At 34.9% G+C, this 12784-nt stretch overlaps 3 protein-coding genes across 11 annotated transcripts in view; 1 reads left to right on the top strand and 2 right to left on the bottom strand.

Moving 5' to 3' along the window:
- Positions 1–2684: 2684 nt before the first annotated feature.
- Positions 2685–6876, bottom strand: zgc:113436 (uncharacterized protein LOC503528 homolog). 2 transcript variants are annotated; one of them, XM_058774933.1, is made up of 8 exons: positions 6535–6876; positions 5958–6151; positions 5737–5848; positions 5497–5638; positions 5372–5426; positions 5147–5284; positions 4097–4207; positions 2685–3895 (listed from the first exon to the last, which is right to left on the bottom strand). In XM_058774933.1, the coding sequence occupies exons 1-8, from the start codon at positions 6701–6703 to the stop codon at positions 3641–3643; spliced, it is 1176 nt and encodes a 391-aa protein (XP_058630916.1). In that variant the 5' UTR covers positions 6704–6876; the 3' UTR covers positions 2685–3640. The 2 variants fall into 2 exon arrangements, with proteins under 2 accessions (XP_058630916.1, XP_058630915.1); XM_058774932.1 differs by having other exon boundaries at positions 2687–3895; positions 5027–5284; positions 6535–6874.
- A 131-nt stretch (positions 6877–7007) lies between these two features.
- ogfod2 (2-oxoglutarate and iron-dependent oxygenase domain containing 2) overlaps positions 7008–12784 on the top strand; it is a 7473-nt gene continuing 1696 nt past the window's right edge. Inside the window, exons 1-9 of one of the 7 annotated variants that reach the window (XR_009271241.1) lie at positions 7008–7389; positions 7476–7532; positions 7629–7739; positions 7820–7919; positions 8021–8145; positions 8273–8530; positions 10381–10552; positions 11307–11449; positions 11939–12064. Coding sequence is in view for 6 of the 7 variants with exons in the window: in XM_058774934.1 (XP_058630917.1) it covers positions 7276–7389; positions 7476–7532; positions 7629–7739; positions 7820–7919; positions 8021–8145; positions 8273–8530; positions 10381–10650 (1035 nt within the window). In the remaining variant the exon portion in view is untranslated. The other 6 variants (XM_058774938.1, XM_058774939.1, XM_058774937.1 and 3 more) reach the window with 6 other exon arrangements.
- The window catches only part of slc4a5a (solute carrier family 4 member 5a), a 25743-nt gene continuing 24706 nt past the window's right edge, over positions 11748–12784 (bottom strand). For both annotated transcript variants that reach the window (XM_058774928.1, XM_058774929.1), the window contains exon 25: positions 11748–12066. In XM_058774928.1, coding sequence (XP_058630911.1) covers positions 11886–12066 — 181 coding nt within the window. In that variant the 3' untranslated portion in view covers positions 11748–11885. The remainder of the gene's footprint in view (positions 12067–12784) is intronic.

Genomic DNA, 12784 nt, shown 5'->3' with positions numbered 1-12784 from the left:
GCAATATGACGATATAACAATGATCCACTGTTTGAGATCTAGCTGTAGTGTATTCTCCCCTTACAAAATTAGCCATAGTTTTGCACTGCGGTCAAGCCAGCCGCGCCTTGAAAATACACGATCAAGCCAGCCGCACTTTTTTTGTTGCGCATGTAATCGCGCACTTACGGTACGGGTGCTGAGAGCAGTCAAAATGCATGTAAAGAAGCTATTATGCCGGCGTTTCCTTTATACCTTTCCTTATTTTAAAATTTTCATTTTTTGTTGTAATGTTTGTAAATACATTAAATTTGTACATAAACGTTTGTAGTGTACATTAATTATTATGAAACATTTATTAATGTTAATAAATGTTAACATTAATGTTTTTATTCATTCTTATTTTATTATTTTAATGTGTGTGTGTGTGTGTGTGTGTGTGTGTGTGTGTGCAGACATTCTTGCACTTGGATTATTTGTATATAAACAAACACTCATAAAAAGTGTTCCTTTATAGGTTAGCTCATTCTTTCAAATGATATATATTCAGAGTGACCCTGACTATTACTGTATTAATTTTCTAGGCATTTTACTGTATAGTTTTTTAGAAAACTAAAAGCAAACTAACCACACAACAAAATGCATCCTAGCACTTGCACTTTTTTTCCTATTTTCCAACACGCATAAAAAGTGTTCCTTTATAGTTAGCTCATTCTTTCAATTGATATATATTCAGAGTGACCCTGACTATCACTGTGGTCATTTTCAAGTCATTTTACTGTATAGTTTTGGAGAAAACTAAAAGCAAACTCACCCCACACAACAAAATGCGTCCTAGCACTTGCACTGAGACACAGTGTTGTTGCTTTTAGCTGTTAATTTTCTCTGAAACTGTATTTGATTTGTATTTGAACAGTGTTTGAATATGGGACATAGTTCAAGTGCCAGGATGCATTTTGATGTTTTGGGTGAATTTGCTTTTAGTTTTCTCCAAAACTATACAGTAAAATGACTTGACAATGACCACAGTGATAGTCAGGGTCACTCTGAATATATATCAATTGAACCAATGAGCTAACCTATTAAGGAACACTTTTTATGAGTGTTTGAATACACGGAAATAATCCAAGTGCAAGAATGTTTGGGGTGATGTTGCCTTTAATTTTCTCTGAAACTGTACAGTAAATTGACTTGAAAATTAATACATTGATAGTCAGGATCAAATATTAATTGAAAGAATGAGCTAACCTATTAAGAAAAGCTTTTTATGAGTGTTTGAAAATGAGATATATATATATACATAATACATAGGCTATATACTGTACATACACACACAAACATTAAAATAAAAAAATAACAATGAATAAACAACATCAATATTAACATTTATTAACATCAATATGATAATTAATGTACAATACAAACGTTTATGTACAAAAATAATGTATTTGCAAACATTAAAATAAAAAATAAACGTAAAAAGGAAACGCCGGTATGACCGCTCTCAGCACCCGTACCGTAAGTGCACGATTAGAAAAAAAAGTGCGGCTGGTTTGACCGTCCATTTCAAAGCACGGCTGGCTTGACTTGATTTAATAAGATTGTGGTTATAGGAATGGTAATGCATACACCAAAAACACGGTCGCTACACGTTTACTATAGTAAAACCATTGTCAATTGTCGTAAGTGTTTTAGCAGTTAGCATATATCAGTACCACTGTAGTGAAGGATTAGTAATGAATATTTGCAGCCTCTCAGACAAACAACAGAGCGATTTTTTTTTTTTTTTTTAAGAGATTTACATATTAGTCCGTTTTATTCTAAGTGTATGTAAGATGTTTTTCAAAAAATATGAATTTAAAATGGTCTGCTTTTTCTGTGGTGATTTGCATTTGTTTAACGTTACGCTGTGTGCTCCTGAGCCTGACCTAAAACATGGCGGAATCCGACGCGGCGTGACGTAGGTTCCCAAGCTCTATAGGCTAAATGATGAACATACTGTTAATTTTTTCCTTTTATATGGTAAATTTTTCATTCACAAACAAAAATTTGCAAATAGTTATCCATCCTATCCCCTTTTTAAAATTGAATTAAATTCACTTCTAAAATCTCTTCATCTTATAAAAAAAAAAAAAAACCTAAGATTTCTGAAATATTATACAGAGGTATATAAAGAAAATCCTTGTATTTAGATGCTTTCCTTATGCACATTTGTTTGTATATCTTTGCAATGTAATTGTAATGTCATTCACATCTGATGGTTTTATTTCTTTCTTTTTTTTTGGTAACAATTTTTATTTTATTATTAATGTGTATGTGTGTGTGTTTGTCATTTATGTTTAATTTATAACTATTGGTAATTATTTTTTGGATTTGTATGTGATCCCTTGACTATGTTCTTCTTGTACTGTCTGTTCAAGCATTAATAATAAAAAATTTAAAAAAAGGATTATCAGTACAGCTGGCACTAGTACACTTATTAGTTATACTTAGTAGATGTACTCCAGTCATACTTAAGTGGATCAGAAAACCATTCAAGTTTAACTAATCGCATATGACTTTGCACTAAATTTTTCATTTAATTTGTAAATAACATGCATTTTAGTGTCTGATAACTTTTAATTTATAGGGAATGGTGTATTCGTAGGATTCCTACGTTTGTTTATTTTTTAATTACAAAAATTAAATAAAAAAGTATGTCCTTATGTTATTAATAATCACAGTTGAGGCTTTGAATAGACTTTAATCACCACTTGGATTTCTATTGTACCAGTGCAGTTTAAAGTTAAAAACATTTTTTACAGCTCAAATAGGTTGGTTTTATATAAAATTAAATACATTTATAAAATCAGAAATTTATAACAGAAACGTTTTCTGAATTATTAAAAACGCGATTTTAAACAAGAACACAACATTTCGACACTAAACAGTTTATTTCAGACATGTTGCCACTTGGCATGCTGTCCAAATCATGATATATGTAACAAGGTGAGGTCAGCCTCATTGTGAAATATGCTGCAATCTGTGGTCACGTTCTTGCACCTTTGTCCAACCCTCGTTATTTCAAAGGCAAACAGGAAGTTGCATGAGATGTCACATTGGCCACAGAGTAACTGAATTTAACTGATTATCAAATATGTTTATTGCAAATTAAAACAGTTAAATGTTGGATAGCATTTATCATAATTTAAAACATAATGGAGCAAAAAGTAGGCTATTTATGAGATAAATAACTAACTGTCTCAACTATTTTCTGTCATAATGAACACTGAGTATTACAATCTTCATAATTTAAGTTTACACAACATTCTTTCAGATAATACTGAAATCTCTGTAGGTCAGATGACTCATCTAAATCAAATACAGATAAAAATGTCTTTTGGGACATGAGTCAACCAAGCAAAACAACTAAATCTTTGGGTGTTTAGTTCAATAACTAAACAAAAAACTAAGACCATCATCTGTGTCAATGAACGCCTTGAGGTGAAATACCATATTTTAATCTGCTACATTATGTACTGAAACAGAAAGTGAACATGAGTTCATCTGCTTGACCTGCTCTCTGTGGACCACTTACTGCAGATATCAAGTCTTCAAGCTGTAGCCTATGCAAATACACTTTGCTATAGTGCTTTATGAATAGTCAAATCAAAAGAGATTTTCAATGCACATCAGAGTCTGTTAGAGGATATTCCAAGCCATTTTTCTTGGCTTCAGGTACATTCTGGACTGTGGTTAGGACTGTCTCTACTGGAAAAGACAGGTAGAGGCTTTCCTTGAGCTTTTTTGCTGAGGGCGTTTCCTCCGTGCTGAACAATGGGTCTGTCACAGTGAGAGTGATGGAAGGCATATTTCTAGCCTTGCGTTTTGCATTTTTCTTTTCTTGTCTGTATGCAACATTCATATTTGTAACTACCTGTATACACAAAAAGAACATTATCAGAAAATGGTGAGAAATTACAAGCTTGTCTGCATAATAAAACAGTGTTTTCAGATATACTTTTTGAATAAATGCTAATCGATAAGAATTGTACCATGATGTAATAAGTTAACTGATCATTTAGTAAATTACTTTTTAACTAAAAGATTTTAACTAAAACAAATGCTCAGACTTTACCATCTGTTTGATGTTATTCTGTTGCTCCTGCAAGGAGGAAAGAAAAGCGTTTGTGTCCTCTTCATTAAGGGTCTCATCCTCTTGGTCCTGATAGCAACTAAGAGGATCAAACTGTGTTTTTAAAAAAAAATAAGAAAGAAAAGAAAAGAAATTGATTTTTAATAGCAATTCAGTCAGTTTAACTTCTTATTACTTTCTGTGTGCCGTGGGTGGGTTCGACTGATGGTGGTCTGCATGATGGATGTGATATGCAACATCTCTCACATAAAAATGAATTAAAACCAGATGTTCTATCTAACCTTTTTCTTATATATTGTCAAAATGAATGTGCAAAATAAACTTAGTGGGAGAAAAAATGAACTGGCAGTTCTCAAACACAAAGAGCTGACATTGACAGAGACAGAAACATTTACTATGTTACTATATACAACACACTAAATTACAGCACAGCTAAATATGACATTTATTATAATGGACTTATGCGAAGATTGTGAAGCTGGCTTTAAAAATCCATTTCACAGGGACAGCAGTATCAGTATTGGTATTGATGATACTTGCCTTCATTCAAATATACCATCTTCATTTAACGTAGTGCTCACTTTAGAGCCAAATGAAATAATGGGTGGAGTTATGTTTAGCAAAAGGGTAGTAGAATTAGGGTGGGGTTCGAGTGTCTACCTCCACCCATTATGTCCAGCGAGGGGGAGCTGGACATCAAACTCCACTTTCTACATTAATTTGGAGATTCAGTGTGAAAATATATTTATGATTACAAATTCTAACATTAGGTGCGATTAATCATGATTAACTACAGAAAAATGTGTGATTCATTTTTTTGGACCACTTTTTACAATAAATCACACTACTTATTACATAAAATCATTAATTCATGTCACAAAACTATCATATCTAATTAGTTAATTATCTTACCTCACTAGATAGGCTGGCTTTTCTGTTAAATATTAAAAAGTGTGGTGTAAATTTTGTCGTAGGGTTGACTGATGTCCTAAAGGTGGCCAAAACTGGATCGAGAAAATCATCCCACTCCACCTGTTTCTCCACCACCATCTGTTTTATGGCATCTCTCAGCAGATTACTGCTGCGATCATACAGTGCGTTCCGCTGTGGCTGGTCTACCGACAACACTCTTTGCGCTATATTCCACCGGTCACACAGGTGCTTTGTAACCTAAAATAATCAATAATAATGCTGTTAAAATACAATTAATCACCAGTTTTGCATAAAAGGTTGGTATTTTGACAAAAAAAGTTTTACCTCCTCACAGAAGTCAGCACTTTGTGAGCAAAATATTGTCTTTGCAGGACCAAATCTGGGGGGAGGGGTCACATTTTAGAAAATAAGCATATTTATTCTGTATCAGTGGGACAATATTATCTCACCTGCAAGTAGATGAGGAAATGCATCGCGCAACACAGAGACCATCTTTCTTTTGTACAGGAAAGGCCTCTACCCATTTACTGTAGTAATCTGTAATAATAACAATGTGTGTATTCCCTCTATGTGAAGTGCCTGGGAATGGACCTGTTTTCGAATAACAAAAGTGAAGACATTTGGTTACACCTTAGAAATGTGTCCTGCTAACAAATTAGACTCCTTAAATGCCCCTTACAAACTTTTACCAATTATTTCAACGGCCAAAATGTCCCATGGACCATCCACCTTGATGGGTCGTACCGTTCTAGCCAGGTTTTTATTCCGCTCTGCGTGTTGACACGTTTCACACACTTTAATCTGAAACAGATGATACAGTGATTTTTTAGATGAAGGTATGAATAAAAACATGACAGTAGCAAACACATCCATTCCTAAAAGGGTCAGATTAATGACATCCACTGCATACCCAATCCACAACATCCTTGACAATGCCAAGCCAGTAGTATTTACTCTGAATTCTGTGAACAGTCTTCTTCTGTCCCAGGTGATGTCCAATGTCATTGAAGTGACATTCCAGGAATATCTGTCTCTTCCGCTCTGCCTCAATCACTACTTCTCGCTTTTCTTCTTTCTTTGGTCCCACATAATACAATCGACCATCTGTAGATAGAGAAAGATTAGAGATAACAAAACAAATAAAGAAAAAATTACTCAGTAAGATTAGCTAAACCAATAAATGTGTGTAAAAACGGTGCTTATGTTGCCTTTAAAAGCTGTTTTACATACTAAAATTGACTGGATTAGAGAAAAAAGCACCTCAAACATTAGGAGGAGATATAGTTTTTAAAAAAAAACTTGTGTCCAGTGATAATTATAAAGCACCAAACTGATATAGAGAGAGAGATATATATAGGTTTTTGGCCTGTCAAAGTTAACATGTTAAATTGAGAAATAATAATAAAAGCTTTTCTGTCTTTGTTTTACAGGACGTACCGCAAAACATTGAGAGAATCCAAGATAACATATGCAAGATTTGTTCTCACCGTCAATCGTAAATTTCTGAGCATATCTTTTGAGATTTTTCTTGCGAATCGGATTCATGGCTTGAGGATAACAGCCCTCGGCAACAAACGTGTAAATGTCCCCCAGTCTGTTTGAGCTGGAATCCACCACCTCCTCTTCCGCAACGGGCAACGAGTCCACACTCAACATTCTGCTGCGAATATACGGTCCCAGGCTTTAAATACATAACAGATGGCACAGCTATCAAATCATACAATTTTAAATTCAAAACTACAGGCGCACCGACACAGGAGACAATTAAAACGCGTTTCTGATCAACTCGACTCTTGCCTTTAACTTGCACGCTCACACAATAATGGTCGGACGGAAGGAATTAAGTGGCGTACCACCAGGATGTAAACATTACTTTTATCACTCTCGGTATTTATCGCTCTTTTTGGATAGAGACTAATGCAAGATATATCTCGAATATTTATACTCATATACATATAAAAATGTAGCATTATTACATCTGAATATTTAAATGAGGTATTCACTTTATCGAAGCCGTTTGTTCCTTTACGGACATATTTCTGGTTGTTCCAAAACAAAACATTCATTGAGTGGGCGGAGCTCTGAACAGATGGACGGCTCAAACTAGTCTAACCGTGTCGAAATTTGTTCTCGTTCGCTTAAAAAGTTGTATAAATAGCTGTTACACCTGTGTAAATATATAAAACTATGTAGTTATTATTATAAAATCAATCGGTATTAGTTAAACTATGGAGAAATTTCACACATGCAGCTGTTTTTTCAGAGATAATATTTTTCTTGAAGAATATAAACTTCACGTTCGTTTCGTCTCAGAGAACCAGTTCAGGAAGGAGTATCAAAATGTAAGTAATCTACAGCAACACTGGCTAATCTCTTAATGTTAAATGCTTCGCCATTTCTTTCTGAACACCTGTGACATTTGCTTAAGATCCTCAGGTCCCTGGGTTGCGTGTCTGAATCTCAGTTCAGAGACGTGCTTGGAAAGGTGAGTGAGCTCTGGAGCAGAAATCACTCCTGTGATAACGATTGATATCAAGGCCGTAAGAGGATGGTTATTTATTATTCAGTTGTGTATTTATAGATTCATGCAGAAATCGAAAGACGCCAGACTCAGAAATTGAGATCAGCAGAGAGAGCAGCTACCATTAGGGAAATTTATACACCTCTACATCAGCATGTTTATCATCTGCAGGTACTTATATTCAGTAGTCCAGGTAGTCTATGATTGAACTCGTTCACTGATATACTACAGTATCATCTATCTTTTGCAAGGAGTCATTCCTGGCCCCAGAGTTTTTACAGTTGGTAAAATACTGTATTGCAAGTGATGCAACCATGGAAGGACTAATGAAACTCATCCAGACAGAGGCAGGTGAGCTGCTTCTTTACTCAGTTTTCAGTTGAAATCTGTTGACTGTCAAAATATGGATTAAAAATCATGCCAACAAATTCTGTTTATTGTGTATTTTGCAGCACCAAGGGTCTTCCGATTCCCAGTGTTCCGAAAAGAATTCTGCAAGGACTTTATAGAAGAGCTGGAGCATTTTGAACAGTCTGATGCTCCGAAGGGCCGGCCAAACACCATGAACAATTATGGAGTACACATTTTTATCATACACACTTAATCCAGTTTGTGTGATTGATATTGCCATCAAAAGGCATACTAATTGTGTTCTTGTTGTTCTCTGTTTAATAATAATTTGACATCTCTCTCAATGAATACAGATTCTCCTCAATGAACTGGGCTTTGATGAGAGTTTCATCACCCCACTGAGGGAGGTCTATCTGCATGCACTCACGGCTCTGCTCTACAGTGACTGTGGAGGAAGCTGTCTGGACAGTCACAAGGCTTTCGTGGTCAAGTATGCTATGCGTGAAGACTTGGACCTTAGCTATCATTACGACAACGCTGAAGTCACTCTCAATGTATCACTGGGAAAAGACTTTACGGAGGGGAACCTGTTCTTTGGAGACATGAGACAGGTGCTGTGAGTTATAGTTTATAATAGAGCTTGAAAATTGTGTGATGATTATGAAGACAACTTTTGTGAATTCCCAGACAGTTTTTGGCCTATTTACAGTTGTGCTCAAAATTATTCATAAACATGGAAAATATGATCAAAGGCGGCTGTGAAAATAAATCTGTATCATTAATCCTTTTGATCTTTTATTTAAAAAATTTACAAAAATCTAACCTTTCATTGGAGAATAATAAATTAAAATGAGTGAGAAATCTCATTATGAAATGTTTTTCTCTAATACCCATTGGCCACAATTAATCATACCCTTTTATTCAATACTTTTTGCAACCTCCTTTTGCCAAGATAACAGCTCTGTATCTTCACCTATAATGCCTGATGAGGTTAGAGAACATCTGACAAGAGATCAGAGACCATTCCTTCATCCAGAATCACTCCAGACCCTTTAGATTCCCAGCTCCATGTTGGTGTTTCTTCTCTTCAGTTCACTCCACTCATTTTCTATTGGGTTCAGGTCAGAGGACTGGAATGGCCAGCAGAAGCTTGGTTTTGATTTCTAGCATGGACAGTCAGTTTAAAATTTTTGATATGTTGGTATTTAATTGAATCCATGATGCCATGTATCTAAACAAGATGTCCAGGACCTCCTGCAGAAAATAGGCCCACGACATTAAAGATACAGCAGTATATTTCATTGAACACATGGGGTACTTTTTTATCCCTGTGTTCACCAAACCAATCTTGAGTGTTTGCTGCCAAAAAGCTATTTTTTTTAGTTTCATCTGACCATAGAAGCCAGTGCTATTTGAAGTTCCAGTCGTGTCTGATAACTGAATATGCTGGAGTTTGTTTTTGGATGAGCTAGGATAATCACCCTGGCGTGATAAAAAATACAAATATGAATGGGAATATACTTCATATTAGATATTTTAATCATAAGAATTTCTAGAGGTACCAATAATTGTGGCCTTTGTGTATTAGAGAAAAATATTTATTTCCTAATGTGATTTTCCCCCACTTTTTTTTTTACTTCAATCAAAGGTTAGACTTTTTAAAAATGTTTAAATGAAAGATCAAATGGATAAACAATGCAGACTTATTTTCACAGCCTTCTTTGATCAGTATTTACCAAGGGTATGAATAATTTTGAGCACAACTGTATACACACACACACCCCTAGCCTGTCAAAATGAACTAAAGTTAACTTGAGATACAAATGTTTCATATCTCAATATTCAGGTTTCTACATCTATCTATACTCTAATATTGGGTAAAAAAAATGCCTAATACAAACTGAATCATTTCTTTCTGAGTATTTTCTAGATTTAATACTTAATGTTTTTATAATACATTTTAAATAGATTTTATAATCAATATAGAAATCATTTGCTATGGCATTATGTGAAGTGACAATGTAAATATTGGTTATTTACTTTTGGAAACCACATGCATAATATCATGCCTAATAATTTTCACATGCAAATCAGTACACATCAGTTTATGTAAATGTTTTTTTTAATTATTATTATTTTAGAAGAGGGGAGTCTTACTAAGATGCCTTTGCTTCAGAAAGTTTGGAAAACCTGATTTAATGTATAATCTTCTGCTTAATGCATGCAATCAGTCGAATAAAATAAAATGAAATAATTTCACATTCACCATTCATCTCCCCTTAAATCACAAGCAAACACTTTCTTCAAGAAGAGATTTTATTTCATAATCATACAACACTTTAGTTTACTTTACAAAGACATTGACAGTTTTGGATGAAACAGTGGGCAGCACAAGCATGCAGCCTAGTAATGCATGTTAAGAGTGTATTTACAGTGTCCTGATCATATACGTTTGTTTTAGGTGCCTCTGAGTGAGACGGAGTGTGTGGAAGTGGAGCATCACGTAACTGAAGGTCTGCTACACAGAGGCCAGCACATGCACGGAGCTCTGCCCATCTCCTCAGGCACACGCTGGAACCTGATCATATGGATGCGAGCTTCACGTGAGAGGAACAAACTCTGCCCTATGTGTGGTAAGAGACCCACACTAGTGGAGAGTGACGGATTCAGTGATGGCTTCACCATGGACCCTGACGACACTAGTAGTAATGTGTCATGTTCTTTAACATGATGTTGTTCAGTCCATATGGGAGCTAATTTATGAGAGTCTAATTCATGGTGCTTTGCTCAGTGAGTCAGCAATCAGGATTTTAAAAAATCAGGATTTTGGTGCCTTCTTCAAAATCAGTACTGAAGGTATAAGTGTTGATTTATGTTCTTGAGTAATTTTGACTGTAAATGACCTGATTAAATATTCAATTGATTGTAAATGTAGTGGGGTTTAATCCTGCTATTGACGTTAGTCAATGTCTCATCTTAGGAAAAAACTGTTAATATATACAAGGAATTTGAGATGTACAATAAAATAAACATACAAATAAGAATAAGAATTCTAAGGTATATGGCTTAAATATACAAAAACATAAATTTCAGTAAATATTTTTAATCTGCCACCTCATTCCCTTTACCAAAATTCAAGTTGCCAGGAAACAGAATTATTGCATCTTAAAAAGTTCTCTTTTTTTCCTCCAGAGGTTGAATCTCAAGGCGGCCAATATCCATAATTTGCAACCATTCCATTTACATTCCATTCTTCAAAAAACATCTCACGTACACTGAACACAAGTCACACAAGCCTTCTGAAACTTTCAAGGAAACAAAATGCAAGGCCAAAACCTCTTTCATTTGCTATTTCAAAGCTTGTTTTTGGTTGTTTCTTTTCCCCAGCTTTGATTTTTTTAGTGATATAGGAAGGAAAAGAAAGGGAAAGGAAGGAAAAGCATGACTGTTTGGAGAAAGGCAACACTACTAGACCCAGAGTTAGCAGTTACAGAGGAAGACAAAATCAGAATTGTTTATCCCTGTCAAAGGTACTGGAATCTTGAATATAAAGTTGGTCTAGGTTTCTAAAAGGATTGCACTGCATAAATATAAACAGATTTTGTCTAAAATATAGTCTCGTTTTTGTAGTAAGAAAATAATCGTTCTGCCTTCCCATTATCTCAGTGTTATATATTATTTTCATTGAATAAAATTGACTGCATTTTCAGCTGTTTTGGCTTTTAAAATAAGAAACAAAAATGATTCTTAATGCATCCATTGCATAAATCATACATGTCGGCTCAATGTTTGCCGTTTAAAATAATTCAACCTCTGACTTCTTATGCCACGTCACAGTTATGTGTACCCATAAAGTGCTGTCTGATCCATAAGTCAACATAAACTTGTGTATTAGCCACACAGGATCTTCAAACAAGCTGAGACGGAGCATGCAATGTTCCACACTGCACAACTGGAGAACCGACATTATAGCGTTGTTTCGCTGCTCATGTCCCTGTGATCTCTGTGTCTGCCTCTAGGGTTAATATCAGTGTCGTCATAGTCCGACTCCATCTCAATCTTCACCTGGGGCACGGGGCAGGACATCCCTCTGGTCATTGGCATCGCCGGGGATGACGGACAGGAGATCTTCAGGTGCAGAGTGATGCTGTGGAATGGCAACTTCCAGTTACAAGAGTGAGGAGGAGTAAGAGGAGAGGGCTATGACAGGAAGGAGGAACAGCAGTCTGTATTAAGATGTTAGTTGCAGGTGACTGCACAAGTGTTCCAGGGGAAAGATTTGGGATCAGGACACCCAAAGCAGGAAGAAGGCTCAGTATGCTTAATCCTAGGTTAAGGAGATAACTTAAGTGTTTAAATGCGATAAAGACTAGAGCAACTATGGTAAACCTTAACAACAAGGTTCAACGTTAACATTAGTGAATGCATTAGGAATCATGAAATAATTCTGGTTCTTGGTTAATGTTCATTTCTAGATCAGACATCTTAACAGACTGTTTAACAGGAATTTATTATATTTATTTTTAATGCTCATTAAGGCTGCATTTATTTGATCAAAATACAGTAAAGACTAATATTGTGAAATACTTTTACAACTTAAAATTACTAGTTTCTAATTCAAATATAATATATTCCTGTGATAGAAAAGTTGTATTTTCAGCAGCCTTGATCCTTCAGAAATCATATTAGCTTACTTATTTAAATATTAAACAGTTTTTGGAAGCGTGAAACATTTTTCATGATTCTTTGATAAATAGAAAGTTCAAAAGAACAGCATTTTAGAAATATTTTTATTTTAAATTTATTTTTGTATTTTGTAACAACGCGAAAGTCTTTACTATACATTTAATACTTTTAAATCTTAA

Source organism: Onychostoma macrolepis, chromosome 05 (assembly GCF_012432095.1).
Source record: "Onychostoma macrolepis isolate SWU-2019 chromosome 05, ASM1243209v1, whole genome shotgun sequence".
Classification (NCBI taxonomy): Eukaryota; Metazoa; Chordata; class Actinopteri; order Cypriniformes; family Cyprinidae; genus Onychostoma; species Onychostoma macrolepis.
Note: the sequence above shows the minus strand (reverse complement) of the source record. Positions and strands in the feature narration are given on the sequence as shown.

Bases quoted from the DNA above. Each gene is read 5' to 3' on its own strand.
- zgc:113436 (XM_058774932.1), bottom strand. From the start codon at position 6,703: ATGTTGAGTGTGGACTCGTTGCCCGTTGCGGAAGAGGAGGTGGTGGAT. The intron at 6,152-6,534 runs GTGAGAACAAAT...CTCTATCTACAG, and splicing joins TCAGAAATTTACGATTGACG to ATGGTCGATTGTATTATGTG. The intron at 5,285-5,371 runs GTAAAACTTTTT...TGATTATTTTAG, and splicing joins GTGCTGACTTCTGTGAGGAG to GTTACAAAGCACCTGTGTGA.